This window comes from Scyliorhinus canicula, chromosome 7 (assembly GCF_902713615.1).
Source record: "Scyliorhinus canicula chromosome 7, sScyCan1.1, whole genome shotgun sequence".
Classification (NCBI taxonomy): domain Eukaryota; kingdom Metazoa; phylum Chordata; class Chondrichthyes; order Carcharhiniformes; family Scyliorhinidae; genus Scyliorhinus; species Scyliorhinus canicula.
Window position 1 is genome coordinate 120,291,016 of NC_052152.1, and position 15,187 is coordinate 120,306,202.

The 15,187-nt window shown below is 49.5% G+C and overlaps 1 protein-coding gene across 6 annotated transcripts in view; it reads left to right on the top strand.

The window, feature by feature from the left end:
* ppef1 (protein phosphatase, EF-hand calcium binding domain 1) overlaps positions 1-15,187 on the top strand; it is a 152,948-nt gene that overhangs the window by 77,702 nt on the left and 60,059 nt on the right. For all 6 annotated transcript variants that reach the window (XM_038802819.1, XM_038802823.1, XM_038802817.1 and 3 more), the window contains 2 exons: positions 4,500-4,560; positions 14,801-14,976. In XM_038802819.1, coding sequence (XP_038658747.1) covers positions 4,500-4,560; positions 14,801-14,976 — 237 coding nt within the window. The remainder of the gene's footprint in view (positions 1-4,499; positions 4,561-14,800; positions 14,977-15,187) is intronic.

Below are 15,187 nucleotides of genomic sequence, written 5' to 3' on the forward strand. Positions count from 1 at the left end.
GGAAATTAGCACAATAGTGAGGAAGGATATTAGTTCTGACAATGTGAACTCTGCATGGATAGAGCTGAGAAACAGCAAGGATCAAAAAACATTAGTGGGCATTGTATATCGACCCCCAAACTGCAGTGGTGATGTTGGGAATGGCATTAAACAAGAAATTAGAGACACATGCTATAAAGGAACATCTGTAATTATGGGTGATTTAAATCTACATATAGATTGGGCAAATCAAATTTGTTACAATATCTTAGAGAAGGAATTCCTAGTGTGTATACGGCATGGTTTTCTGGACCAATATATTGAGGAATCAGGAAGGATGTTCCTGATAGTAGGTGTGTCCAGAACCAGGGATCACAGTCTGAGGATACGGGGTCGACTAGTTAGGGAGGAGGAGAAATTTCTTCACCCAGAAAGTGATCGGCCTGTGGAATTCATTACAACAGGAAGTGGTTGAGGCCAAAACACTGCATGTTTTCAAAAAGCAGTTAGATGTAGCACTTAGGGCGAAGAGGATAAAAAGATATGGGGGGAAAGCAGGATTAATTTAATAATCTTTATTGTCACAAGTAGGCTTACATTAACACCGCAATGAAGTTACTGTGAAAAGCCCCTAGTCACCACATTCTGGCGCCTGCTCGTGTACACAGAGGGAAAATTCAGAATGTCCAAACATCTTTCGGGACTTGTGGGAGGAAACCGGAGCACCTGGAGGAAACCCACGCAGACACAGGGAGAACGTGCAGACACTGCACAGACAGTGACCTGAGCCGGAATTTAACCTGGGACCCTGGCGCTGTGAAGCAATAGTGTTACCCACTGTGCTACTGTGCCCCCTATAGAGTAGGATGATCAGGCATGATGAGCACCTATTTTTGCATCTTCTCCAGTGCCTCTATATTCTTCTTATAATACGGAGACCAGAATTGTACAGAATACTCCCAAGTGCAGTCTAAACAAGGTTTGATATATTACTTGTCACACAAAACAGGGGCTGTTTAGCTCACTGGGCTAAATCGCTGGCTTTGAACACAGACCAAGCAGGCCAGCAGCACGGTTCGATTCCCGTAACAGCCTCCCCGAACAGGCGCCGGAATGTGGTGACTAGGGGATTTTCACAGTAACTTCATTGAAGCCTACTCGTAACAATAAGCGATTTTCATTTTCATTTCATTTCAAATACAAAGGAACCTCTAACGTCTAAACTTTCGCTCATAAACACATGCTCACATATGGTGGATTAGGAAAGTTCTGTTGTATTTATTAGGAGGTCTTATGGTGCAGTGGATAGCATCCCTGCCTCTGAGCCAGGAGCTCCAAGTTCGTAGTCCCACCCAGGGTTTGATGGCCAAGGGAGGTGTGTTCATAATACGGTCCAACATGTTGAGTGTCAATCCTTCTAAACACACCAATGGTTAGCGGGAAGAGCAGAAGAGACTCAGTCAGCCAGTGGTGCCCCCTTAAGCTACAAGTTTGTGGCGACAGACTAGTGATCTATTCGGGAATTATTAGCCATGGAAACAGACCAATGTCTGCCTTATTGAAACCACTAGGTGCAGGAAGTGAATTGGAATGAAAAAATGTAACTATTAAATATGGATCGGGATTCTGCCATAATCAATGGGGCGGGTAACTCTGGCGGGACAGAGTGGCGTGAACCACTCTGGCGTCGGGCCACCCCAAAGGTGCGGAATCCTCCGGTGAGGAAGGTGCTTGGCACCACGTCAACTGGTGCCGAAGGGCCTCCGCCAGCCAGCGTGAGTTGGCGCATGCGCGGGAGCACCAGCGTGTGCTGGCGTCATCCCAGCGCATGCGCAGGAGGGTTCGTCTCCGCATCGCCCATCGCAGAGGACCACAGCGGCTGATGCGGAGGAATAGAGTGCCCCCACGGCACAGGCCCGCCCGCGGATTGGTGGGCCCCGATCGTGGGCCTGGCCACCGTGGGGGCACCTCCCGGGACTAGATCCCCCCGCGCCCCCCTGAAAACCCCGGAGGCCACCCACGGAGCTGGGTCCCGTCGGTAGGGACCAACCCTGATTTATGCCGGCTGGACCCTCATTAAACGGCCCATCGCGGCCTGGAGAATTCGGGCAGCCCTGGGGCCCATTGAGTTAGAACATAGAACATAGAACACTACAGCGCAGTACGGGCCCTTCGGCCCTCGATGTTGTGCCGACCTGTGAAACCATCTGAAGCCTATCTGACCTACACTATTCCATTTTCATCCATATGTCTATCCAGTGACCACTTAAATGCCCTTAAAGTTGGCGAGTCTACTACTGTTGCAGGCAGGGCGTTCCACACCCCTACTACTCTCTGAGTAAAGAAACTGCCTCTGACATCTGTCCTATATCTATCACCCCTCAATTTAAAGCTATGTCCCCTCGTGTTGGTCATCACCATCCGAGGAAAGAGACTCTCACTGTCCACCCTATCTAACCCTCTGACTATCTTATATGTCTCTATTAAGTCACCTCTCAGCCTTCTCCTCTCTAACGAAAACAACCTCAAGTCCCTGAGCATTTCCTCGTGAGACCTTCCCTCCATACCAGGCAACATCCTAGTAAATCTCCTCTGAACCCTTTCCAAAGCTTCCACATCCTTCCTATAATGTGGTGACCAGAACTGCACGCAGTACTCCAGGTGCAGCCGGCCAGAGCTTTGTACAGCTGCAGCATGACCTTGTGGTTCCGAAACTCAATCCCCCTACTGATAAAGGCTAGCACACCATATGCCTTCTTAACAGCCCTATTAACCTGGGTGGCAACTTTCAGGGATTTATGTACCTGGATGCCGAGATCTCTCTGTTCATCTACACTACCAAGAATCATGCCATTAGCCCAGTACTCTGCTTTCCTGTTACTCCTTCCAAAGTGAACCACCTCACACTTTTCCGCATTAAACTCCATCTGCCACCTCTCAGCCCAGCTCTGCAGCCTATCTATGTCCCTCTGTAACCTATAACATCCTTCAGCACTATCCACAACTCCACCGACCTTCGTGTCATCTGCAAATTTACTAACCCATCCTTCTACACCCTCTTCCAGGTCATTTATAAAGATGACAAACAGCAGTGGCCCAAAACACATCCTTGCGGTACACCACTAGTAACTGAACTCCAGGATGAACATTTGCCATCAACCACCACCCTCTGTCTTCTTTCGGCTAGTCAATTACTGATCCAAACCGCTAAATCACCTTCAATCCCATACTTCCTTATTTTCTGCAATAGCCTACCGTGGGGAACCTTATCAAACACCTTACTGAAATCCATATACACCACATCAACCGCTTTACCCTCATCCACCTGTTTGGTCATCTTCTCAAAAAACTCAATAAGGTTTGTGAGGCATGACCTACCCTTCACAAAACCGTGTTGACTATCACTAATCAACTTGTTCTTTTCAAGGTGATTATAAACCCTATCTCTTATAACCTTTTCCAACATTTTGCACACAACCGAAGTAAGGCTCACAGGTCTATAATTACCAGGGTTGTCTCTACACCCCTTTTTGAACAAGGGGACAACATTTGCTATCCTCCAGTCTTCCGGCACTATTCCTGTCGACAAAGACGACATAAAGATCAAGGACAAAGGCTCTGCAATCTCCTCCCTGGCTTCCCAGAGAATCCTAGGATAAATCCCATCTGGCCCAGGGGACTAATCTATTTTTACACTTTCCAAAATTGCTAACACCTCCTGCTTGTGAACCTCAATTCCATCTAGCTTGGTCGACTGAACCTGAGTATTCTCTTCGACAACATTGTCTTTCTCCAGTGTAATCACTGACGAAAAATATCCATTTAACGCTTCCCCTATCTCCTCTGATTCCACACACAACTTTTCACTACTATCCTTGATTGGCCCTAATCTTACTCTAGTCATTCTTTTGTTCCTGATATACCGATAGAAAGCCTTAGGGTTTTCCTTGATCCTATCCGCCAACGACTTTTCGTGTCCTCTCCTCGCTCTTCTTAACTCTCCCTTTAGGTCTTTAGAGTTGCGCTGGTCCCCACCATCCTCTGAGGCGGGCAGCGTGATTCACGCTGGAGCAATTTTTGGGGGGCCGGAGAATTCGGAGGAGGGCGGGGGCGGGATTCACGCCAGCCACCGGCAATTCTCCTACCCGGCCGGTGGGGGGGGGGGGGGGGGGGGGGGGGGGGGGTCGGATTGGAGAATCCCGCCCATGGTATTAATGCTGTATAACTTTGATCTCACACATAATAGTTAACAAAGAACTGACATAAGGACATGGTTGAATCTAACTGGCTGTACATTTCCCAACACCTCCCTGAGGGTTACTCTTCAATGATCATTTTGCTGCATAACTGATCTGAGGATAGTCTTTTGAACTTTGCACAGTATTTAATTTACAATTACCTTGTTATTTTGCAGGAGCTGTAATGTTGAGTTGGGAGAGTTGTGTGTAATAGTACAGATGTTCTTGCAGATGTTCCTGACGGGCTGCCTTTGAAATGGTGCTTTGTGTCTTCTTTTGCAGCTCTCTCACTTCTTTAGTTTTCTAATGGATCACTACACTCAGCTCAGTGGGGCGAGCAGCGGTGAGTAGCTAAACCCTGCGGGCAGTTTTCTTCAGGTTTTCAAAAGGTACATTGTTGAACAAAAACACCTTAGTCACATTCCAAACGAATGCACATTCTTGCTCCTATTTTGAAGCAATTTCAGAAGAACCCTGGTGAGTTTTCATTCCTTTACATTGATATGAATATTTGTGTGAATGGCTTGGGTCATCACTAGGAGATCTGATTTACTATTTCCCATTTACTAATCAAGCCCTCGAGATCTTTGAATATTTCAGACAACGCTTAGACATAGTTATATTGTGGAAAAAAAATGACTGACAATTATTTGAACACAAACATGCTGATTTAACCAGGGGAGTGAACATTTTCGCTAGACCTAGGCCCCCATCTATATCATGTGAGCACTGGCGCACAGTTCGGAGGGGAGAGTGAGGGAAGGGAAGAGAATGAGGAAGTTGGGTCATTCCAGTGAATTCTGAAAGGGAATTATCCGGCCTCTCAGCCATGTGTTTCTCGGTGGTGGGAGGCAGCACGCTGGTCGCTGGCAAACGGGATTCTCCATTCTCGTCGTTGTCAATGGGAATTGACACAGAAACCATGCCTAGTGGGACCAGAGAATCCAGCGAATTCTGTCTGAATTTGTGTCATGTGCATCATACTCACTTCTGTGTAACCAATGCCAAGGTGGCAGGTAAAATTATTTAATATAAATTTCCAATTAAGGGGCAATTTAGCGTGGCCAATCCACCTACCCTGCACATCTTTGGGTTGTGGGGGCGGGGGAGGGGATAGCACAGTGGTTAGCACTGTTGCTTTACGTCCCAGGTTTGATTCCCGGCTTGGGTCACTGTGTGTGCGGACTCTCCACGTTCTCCCTGTGTCTGCGTGGGTTTCCTCTGGGTGCTTCAGTTTCTTCCCACAAGTCCCGAAAGATGTGCTGTTAGGTAATTTAGACATTCTGAATTCTCCCTCAGTGTACCTGAACAGGTGCTGGAATGTGGCAAGGAGGGGGTTTTCACAGTAACTTCATTGCAGTGTTAATATAAGCCTACTTGTGACAATAATGATTATTGAAAAAATCCACGCAGACACGTGGCGAATGCGCAAACTTCACATGTACAGTGACCCGGGGCCATGATCGAACCCGGGTCCTCGGCGCCATGAGGCAGCTGTGCTAACCACTGCATCACCGTGCTGCCCCAGCGGGTAAAATTATAATGGTGAGGCCATGATGAGATCAGCCATGATCATATTGAACAGTGGAGCAGGCGCGAGTGACTAAATTGCCTACTCCTCATAGTTTTTGTGCTCTAAGAAAGAACCATACTGTCTGATTTCACCATCCAGCTCTTGGTCTGTAGCTCTGTAGGAAACAGTATCTCAAGCACAAATCTGGGGGGGCGATTTGCCAAGACCGGGCCGGAGAATCGCCGCAACCGCGCCACGACGCCGGCGTGCGATTCTCCGAGGTGCGGAGAATCGGCACCATTTGCAGTGGCGCGTTTGGCGCGGCGCTGGCTGCGGGCCGCAGGAATTGGTGGGGCCGCCAATTCTCCGTCCCGGATGGGCCGAGAGGCCGCGCGGATACGGTAGAGTCCCGCCGGCGCCGTTCACCCCTGGTCGCTGCCGGTGGGAACTCTGCACGAACGGTCGGGGGGCGGCCTGTTGTGGGGGGGGGGGGAGGGGGGGTCCGTCCCCGGGGAGGCCTCCGCTGGGGTCTGGCCCACGATCGGGGCCCACCAATCGGCGGGCCAGCCTCTCCTCCCCCCCAGCCTACTTTCCTGCGCGGCCAGCCCCTGAACAACGACGCCATGTTGAGTTGAGGCTGACGGGTTGGCGCGGCGCCCATTTGGCACTGGGAAGGGAGGCTGGAGCAGCGTGAACTGCTCCAGCGCCATGCTGGCCCCCTGTGGGAGCCAGAATCGGTCGTTCCCATGCCCGTTTCCCGCCGTCATAAACGCGATGGCGTTCACGACGGCGCAAACACTTGGGCTCCATTATGGGGAATCACCCCCCTGGTGTTCTTGATTAATTTTTTTTTTTTAAATTTAGAATATCCAATTCATTTTTTCAAATTAAGGGGCAATTTAACGTGGCCAATCCACCTAACCTGCACATCTTTGGGTTGTGGGGGTGAAACCCACGCAGACACAGGGAGAACGTGCAAACTCCTCACAGACAGTGACCCAGGGCCGGGATTCGAACCCGGGTCCTCAGCGCCGTAGGCAGCAATGCTAATCACTGTGCCACCGTGCCGCCCGTGTTCTTGATTAATAAGGGGATTCAGGGGTTATTGGGAGAAGAGGGAAGAATGTGGACGAGGAACATAACAGCCATGATCGAATGACAGAGCAGACTTGATGGGCCGAATGACCTAACTCTGCTCCTATATCTTATGGTCTTATTGCTATGTTAAAATGCCACAGTCAGACAAGCTGAGATTACTACCAGGTTTCCTACAAGTGTATCTCAGGTAATATCAGAGCAGTTGTCTCCTCCAGAGATATGGCCCCTCTCTGTTACAAGAAATTAAAGTAAATGATGCACAAGCTCCATTAATGTGCAGTGCGCGAACTGACTGAAGATTGCCTCGTATATTATAAATGTTATTATCCATTTTCAAAACCATTTTAACTCCATTATCTAAGATAGTGTGATTGAAACAGATTATTGTCGCACATAATACATGGAAATGCCGATTAATTCAACTCACGGCCCCTTTGGACCGTAGCACTTCGATACTCTGTAGAATTTGTAATGATGTCTTCAGGTGAAATTCCTCTAGTTTAATGAGAGTCCATCTGTGGATAGATTGGAGAAGCTGATCTGTTCTCCTTATAGACAAAGGTTGAGATGGGATTCATGGGGGTGTTCAAAAGCATGAGGGGTCTGTACAGAGTAGATAGAGAGAAATCATTCCCTTTGCAGGAAGATCGGAATCCAGCGGGCATAGGTTTAAGGCAAAATAAGCCTTGGAGACAAGATGAGATTGAAGTTGAATGAAGCAGCCTCCCGAGAATACCCGACTCTCCAGCGAGAAATCGGGCGGGTGTCGTTTAGTACTCCTTTTCAAAAATGTGAAGCTGGCGCAATGGCTTCTGAGGGGAGTGAGGAGGTGAGTAGCCATTTCCATTGGAAATGGAAGCAACTCGGTTGCCCCAGTGGCCAGAGCTGCTGCCCCAGTGGCCAGGGTGGGGGGGGGGGGGGGGGATCCCCTTATGGGGGTGTTGGGCTTGGTCGGGGTCGCCCCTGGGCCGGTGGGTGAGGGGCTTTGCGTCTGTGAGGCCTTTTTTCTTGGTCTGTAGCCAAGTGGCTTAAATGATGACATTGCTGTGTGTAGACATCAGGGCTTTGTTATTAAAGGGATCGCGGATGAAAGGCGGAGGTCTGTGGATCTCCTGATTTTAACTGTACACTGACTGCCAACCTCACTGACATGTGAGCAGGCTGACTGACAGAGGGAGTTAGACGTTAGATAGTCCTGACATTCAGAGAGAGATTGAGGATTCCAGTCCGACAGTGGGGGACAAGGTTAGGGAATGGGAGGCCAAAGGACTCTGTGAGGAGCACTTTGCTTTCTCCTGTGTGGTAGTATGACTAGAGGTACTACGGTACCTGGGAATGTGAGCTACCATTGGTGGAGAAGGCTCGCTGCTCATTGGCCCAAGTGTTTGCCTTCATTGGTCAAGACTTAAGGTAGCTCCGCCCAATGAGGCGGGGTATAAGAACCCGTGTTTCCCAGCAGCCATCCTTTTTCTGTACTCGAGCTGCTGGGGAAACATCTTGTAGATTAAAGCCTTCAATTCGGACTACTCCTTCGTTTCAGTAGTTATTGATCGCGCATCATCCTGATCCTCATGGAGTTTTAATAAGACCAGAGCTTGGCCAGTTGGTGCCTCCTAATCTCAGGCTGGTGACTGTGTGACACTAGGACAGCACAGTAGCACAGTAGTTAGCACAGTTGCTTCACAGCTCCAGGGTCCCAGGTTCAATTCCCGGCTTGAGCCGCTGTCTGTGTGGAGTCTGCACGTTCTCCCTGTGTCTGCGTGAGTTTCCTCCGGGTGCTCCGGTTTCCTCTCACAGTCCAAAGATGTGCGGGTTAGGTGGATTGGCCATGATAAATTTCCCTTAGTGTCCAAAAAGGTTAAGTGGGGTTACGGGGATAGGGTGGAGACGTGGGCTTGAGTAGGGTGCTCTTTTCAAGGGCCGGTGCAGACTTGATGGGCCAAATGGTCTCCTTCTGCACTGTAAACTCTATGATTCTATGATTCTCCTGACATTCGCCACCATCTCATGTTAACTAGGCCTCAGGCTTCCCTTTACAGGAGCCTCACCAATGGTCTGACACAGGACAGTACAAATGTAAATGGGCCGACAGGAGGTAAAGCTCCTGGAAATTGGAACCGGGGTCCAGAACTGCTGCCCTTTCTTAGCCTGCATAAGATGTTTTCAGTCCAGTACACTCAGTTCTGTGCTGTACTGTTCTTCTAAAAATATATCACCCTTGTAAAATAGGCCAGTACTACCCAAAGGTACTATTAAGTAAGCTTAGGAGAAAACATAAAGAAGCAGGAAAATGAATTGTTCAACCATTTTAAAAATGATTCATTTTGTTTGCTGTTGCCTCTTCAGTCTCTGACTCTCACTCTCTCAGCTAATTTCTCCCTTTCTCCTTAACATGATGTTCTTTATTTGATTTTCTCCGAGAAGACCTATTTATTCATTGTTCAGCTCTCAACAGTTACTTACCTGAATACTTCCAGCTTGTGGTATGCACAAGGGCTCTTTGACATACAACATGCACACGAATGTGCAAAGCATCAATTACGGCAAATAACAGTAATCATCGCTCAGCACCAACATCTGTGTTCCAGTGAACAATCCCTTTACTATCTTCCCTGGTCTCTAATTAACATTTTACAAAAATGTGGTTGTTTAACATTTGGGAAACTAAGATAACCTAGTGAAGTTGAGAAACTGTGCAGGAGTAATTCCCTTTGCGTTTTTAAAATTTCTTTGCAATTTCTTTTTTGGTGGTTATTTCACCTTGTGAGAAATGTTGAACCGCACTGGCAGTGCGTTTGGGGGTGGGATGAGGGTCATTATAATACACCTATGAGTACCTATCTTTGTCAAATGGCTGATGGGATGAATTTTGAAAAAAAATGCCTGTGGTGATGGGAGGCAAGGTGGCACAGTAGTTAGTACTGCTGCCTCACAGCACCAGGGACCCAGGTTCCATTCTGGCCTTGGGTGACTATCTGTGTGGAGTGCCTGAGTGGGTTTTTTCTGGGAGCTCCCACAGTCCAAAGATGTGCAGGGTAGGTTGATTGGCCATGCTAAATTGCCCCTTAGTGTCTAAAGATGCGGAATTCTCCGCTCCCCACGCGTCCTGGGAGAATCGTGGGAGGGCCTCCTGACACTTTTTACGCCCCCCTGGCGCCCCCAGCGATTCTCCCCCCCCCCCCCGGCTCGGAAAAATCGCCATTCGCCGTTTTGCACGGCGAACAGCGATTCACCGAGTCCGATGGGCCGAGCGGCCGGCCCTTCACGCCCGTTTCACCACGGCAGCAACCACACCTGGTCGCTGCCGTCGTGATGCCCGTTTGGGGCATCTAAGGGCCCGATTTGGACGGGAGCACCGTGACTGTGCTCGGGAGGGGACAGGCCCGCGATCGGTGCCCACCGATCGTCGGGCCAGCGTCCAAAACGGACGCACTCTTTCCCCTCCGCCGCCCAGCAAGATCAAGCCGCCATGTCTTGCCGGGCGGCGGAGGAGAAAGTGGGCACCGCGCATGCGCGGGTTCGTGCCGTCTGCGCGCTGATGTCATCCGCGCATGCGCGGGTCGGAACCGGCAACCCGCGCATGCGTGGATGTCATCAGAAAAGCACCGTTCCCGCATCATTTCCGGCGCGACAAGGTCGCGGCCGGGGACGACGGGGGCCCGTTCCTAGCCCCCCAGGTGGGGGTGAATTAGGTGCGGGGAGCGGGCCCCGAGGCCGTCGTGAAGGTCGGCCGATTTCACGACGGCCATCCCGATTTTTATCGGGAGCGGAGAATACCACCCGTTCAGTTGGGGTTCCGGGGATAAGGCAGGGTTGTGGGCCTAGGTAGGGTGTTCTTTCAGAGGGTCGGTGCAGACTCGAATGTCCTTCTTCTGCACTTCTATGTTCTATGATCAGCAATATACCAGCCTCCGTATCTGGCCTGAGCTCTTGCTGGTGAGAAATGAACAATGTGGTGAGGTGTCAGAAGTTATGGTGCTCCTGTAGGTCTGGAGTCTGTAAAGTTCTGGATGGAGGCAGCAACCACACCTGGTCGCTGCTGTCGTGATGCTCGTTTGGGGCATCTAGGGGCCCGATTTGGACGGCAGCACGGTAGCATTGTGGATAGCACAATCTCTTAACAGCTCCAGGGTCCCAGGTTCGATTCCAGCTTGGGTCACTGTCTATGCGGAGTCTGCACATCCTCCCCGTGTGTGCGTGGGATTCCTCCGGGTGCTCCGGTTTCCTCCCACAGTCCAAAGATGTGCAGGTTAGGTGGATTGGCCATGATATATTGCCCTTAGTGTCCAAAATTGCCCTTAGTGTTTGGTGGGGTTACTGGGTTATGGGGATAGGGTGGAGGTGTTAACCTTGGGTAGGGTGCTCTTTCCAGGAGCCGGTACAGACTCGATGGGCCAAATGGCCTCCCTCTGCACTGTAAATTCTATGACTATGACAGTTTCACATAGAGGCCTCAAAATTGATTAAGATCCATGCAATAAATATTAATGATTGATAACTTTGGCAATATGATGGTCTGAAAATGAAATACCGAAACGGAAAGCAGAACAGTACAGTGAGAAAGAGTACAAGCCTAGTTAGAGTATAGTGTGGGGGTATGACAGAGAGAAGAATCTTCTGCTATCAGGATATGTGTGTGAATGGAGGCCATTTCTGAGTCCTGGCCCTGCTCTGGCTGTCAGAGCTCTCCCACCTGAGAGGCTGTCCCAGGGTCAGCCAATTAAGATAGGCAGGTAGATCTCTGAGGCTACAGGCCCAATCAGAGCTGGGCCATAGCTGAACGCTGCCTCTGTGACAGCGAGGGTGCCTCCATCATGAGGTGCCTTCTGAAGAGGTGGCCACAACTGCAAGGCCACCTCAGGGGAGAGGCAATCCCTCCATTGGATGGCTGGTGGCCACATCTGTGACCTGCTAATGGTCCGACTCTGGTTAGGGGGAGGGGTTTGGGTTAGTGTAGGAGGCCTCACTCAGGCAAGCTGCTGGTGAGCTGCTTCCTGGCACCTTTCAGGTTTGGTTCTCAGTTTAGCGGGGGTAGTGGGTGGGGGGGGGGGGGGAAGTGTGAAAAGCACACCTTTGGGTAATGGAAGATCTTGACAGCCCCAGCCAGGCCAGAGAGACTGCTAATTATACAGACTGTCTCCCCTTTGCTGCCCGCCCGTTAACGTCTGTAGGTAGACCAACACCGAAATCTCTGAAATTCCTCTCGCTCGCCATCTTCAAGTCTGAGAAGATTCAACTCAGCGACTGCTGTACCCAGCTACAGCCATTGCTGAGTCCGTCTGCTGCCAGAGACCTGCTGTACCCAGCTACAGCCATTGCTGAGTCCGTCTGCTGCCAGAGACCTGCTGTACCCAGCTACAGCCATTGCTGAGTCCGTCTGCTGCCAGAGACCTGCTGTACCCAGCTACAGCCATTGCTGAGTCCGTCTGCTGCCAGAGACCTGCTGTACCCAGCTACAGCCATTGCTGAGTCCGTCTGCTGCCAGAGACCTGCTGTACCCAGCTACAGCCATTGCTGAGTCCGTCTGCTGCCAGAGACCTGCTGTACCCAGCTACAGCCATTGCTGAGTCCGTCTGCTGCCAGAGACCTGCTGTACCCAGCTACAGCCATTGCTGAGTCCGTCTGCTGCCAGAGACCTGCTGTACCCAGCTACAGCCATTGCTGAGTCCGTCTGCTGCCAGAGACCTGCTGTACCCAGCTACAGCCATTGCTGAGTCCGTCTGCTGCCAGAGACCTGCTGTACCCAGCTACAGCCATTGCTGAGTCCGTCTGCTGCCAGAGACCTGCTGTACCCAGCTACAGCCATTGCTGAGTCCGTCTGCTGTCAGAGACCTGCTGTACCCAGCTACAGCCATTGCTGAGTCCGTCTGCTGCCAGAGACCTGCTGTACCCAGCTAAAGCCATTGCTGAGTCCTTCTGCTGCCAGAGACCTGCTGTACCCAGCTACAGCCATTGCTGAGTCCTTCTGCTGCCAGCTTAAGCAATTCAGAAACACGTTGGCCAGAATTCTCTGGCCGTTGGAATTCTCTTTTACCGCTGACAGTTCACCCGCGCCCATGGGTATCCCGGCAGCGTCGGATGGCTTCAATGGTAAATCCCATCGACATGCGGCGGGAAGGGAGAATTCAGCCATCAGCAAACGGCCCACCGTTGCCAAAGAGGCGGATTGGGGACCGGAGAATCCAGACAATTCTTTTCAAGGTGAAAATCAATGTTAGCAATTTTAAACCAGTGCTAATGTCTGCACCTGGTTTTAGATTACATTCATTGTGAATTATTCATGTACAAATTAATAAAATCAATCCTGAGAGATAGGATTAACTGTCACATGGAAAGGCATGGATAGTCCGGGATAGTCAGCAAAGATTTGTTAAAGGAAGGCCTTGCCTCACAAATTTGATTGAATTCTTTTAGGAAGGGACAAGAAGAGTTGGTGAAGGTAGTGAAGTGGATGTGGTGTACATGGATTTTAGCAAGGTGTTGGACAAAGTCCCACATTGGTCAAGAGACTGAAAGTCCATGGGATACAGGGCAATGTGGTGAACTAGATAAAAAGTTGGTTTAGTAACAGGAAACAAAGGGTGATGGTCGATGGCTGCCCTTGCAATTGGAAAGTTGTTTCAAGTGGTGTTCCACATGGCTCGGTGTTGGGACCCTTACTGTTTGTGTTATATATTACCGATTTGGACGTGAATGTGGGGAGCACAATTGGAAAATTTGCAGAGAACACAAAGGTTGGCCAAGTGGTGGACAGTGTAGAGGATAGCTACAATCTCCAAAATAATATAGATGGATTGGTGGAGTGGGCGATAAAGTGGCAGATGGAATTTACACCAAGAAGTGTGAGATCATGCATTTGAGGAGGTAAAACAGTTATAGTGAGGACACAATAAATGAGAATATGCTAAAAAGGTAGATGAATTGAGAGATCTTGGCATCCAGGTGTACAGGTCCCTAAAGGCAGCAGTTCAAATAGACAAGTTTGCGAATAAAGCATATGGAATGCTCTCCTTCATGGGCGGAGATATAGAATATAAAAGTTTGGATATAATGTTGGAATTGTATAACACACTGGATCAGGCTGCAACTGGAATATTGTGTGCAGTTCTGATCACCACATTACAGGAAGGACGTTATTGCTCTGGAGAGGGTGCCGAAGAGGTTCACAAGAAGCCTTACAACACCAGGTTAAAGTCCAACATGTTTGTTTCAAACACTACCTTTCGGAGCACTGCTCCTTCCTCAGTGATAGATAGATAGAGAAAAACAGCACAGAACAGGCCCTTCGGCCCACGATGTTGTGCCGGACTTTTGTCCTAGGTTAATCTTAGAATTTTGGACAATTTTTCATGGCCAATCCACCCAACCTGCACATCTTTGGACTTTGGTCAGCGCTGTAAGACTTCTTACTGTGCTCACCCCAGTCCAACGCCGGCATCTCCACATCATGGCTACCACAGGAATGTTGCCAGGGCTAGAAAAGTGTGGCTACGTGCAGAGATTGGATAGATTGGGGTTATTTTCCTTGGAACAAGGAAGGCTGAGGGGTGACTTAATTGAGGCGTACAAAATTATGAGGGGAAGAGATAGAGTGGACAGGATAAAATTGTTTCCCTTGGTGGGGAATTCTAGAACCAGGGGACATAGATTCACGATAAGTGGCAGAAGGTGTAGAGGGGACATGAGGAAGAACGTTTTTACACAGAGTGTAGTGGGAGTCTGGAATTCGCTGCCCGAGTTGGTGATGGAGGCAGAGACCTTAAACTCTTTTAAAAGGTACCCGGATCTGCACCTCAAGTGCTCTAAGATGCAGAGCTATGGACTGGGTTCAGGAAAGTGGGATTAGTAAGGGTACCTAGGTGTCCTCAGGCTGGCATGGGCAAGATGGGTTGAGTGGCCTCCTTCTGTGCTGTAATTTTGCTATGATTCTATGATTTGTTGTCTTATCCCATTGTACCCTTTTCTTTTCCAGACTTGCTTTCCCAGCTGTTAAATTCAGCAGGGCAGACGTGTGACAATTCAGAGACTGAAAAAATGCCTGAATATAAAAGCATCAAAGTTCCTGATTCCTACACGGGGCCACGACTCTCTTTCCCTCTCACAGCTATGGATGCCAATGCTTTGCTTAAAGCATTTAAACAACAGCAAGTGAGTCATTGTCTAATAATTTCAGGGTAAGGCTGGCTTCTGTCATGAACACTGTCACTCACAACACACATGTGGAATAATTGTGAAATACAACACAACACAAACTGTATTGGACCGTAAGCCTGTCCTCCCCATGTCCAATGTGGTCCAATCCGTACTGCCTAAAAGGGTTAAATATGCTGACATTATTTCCAATAGAGGACCATTGCCC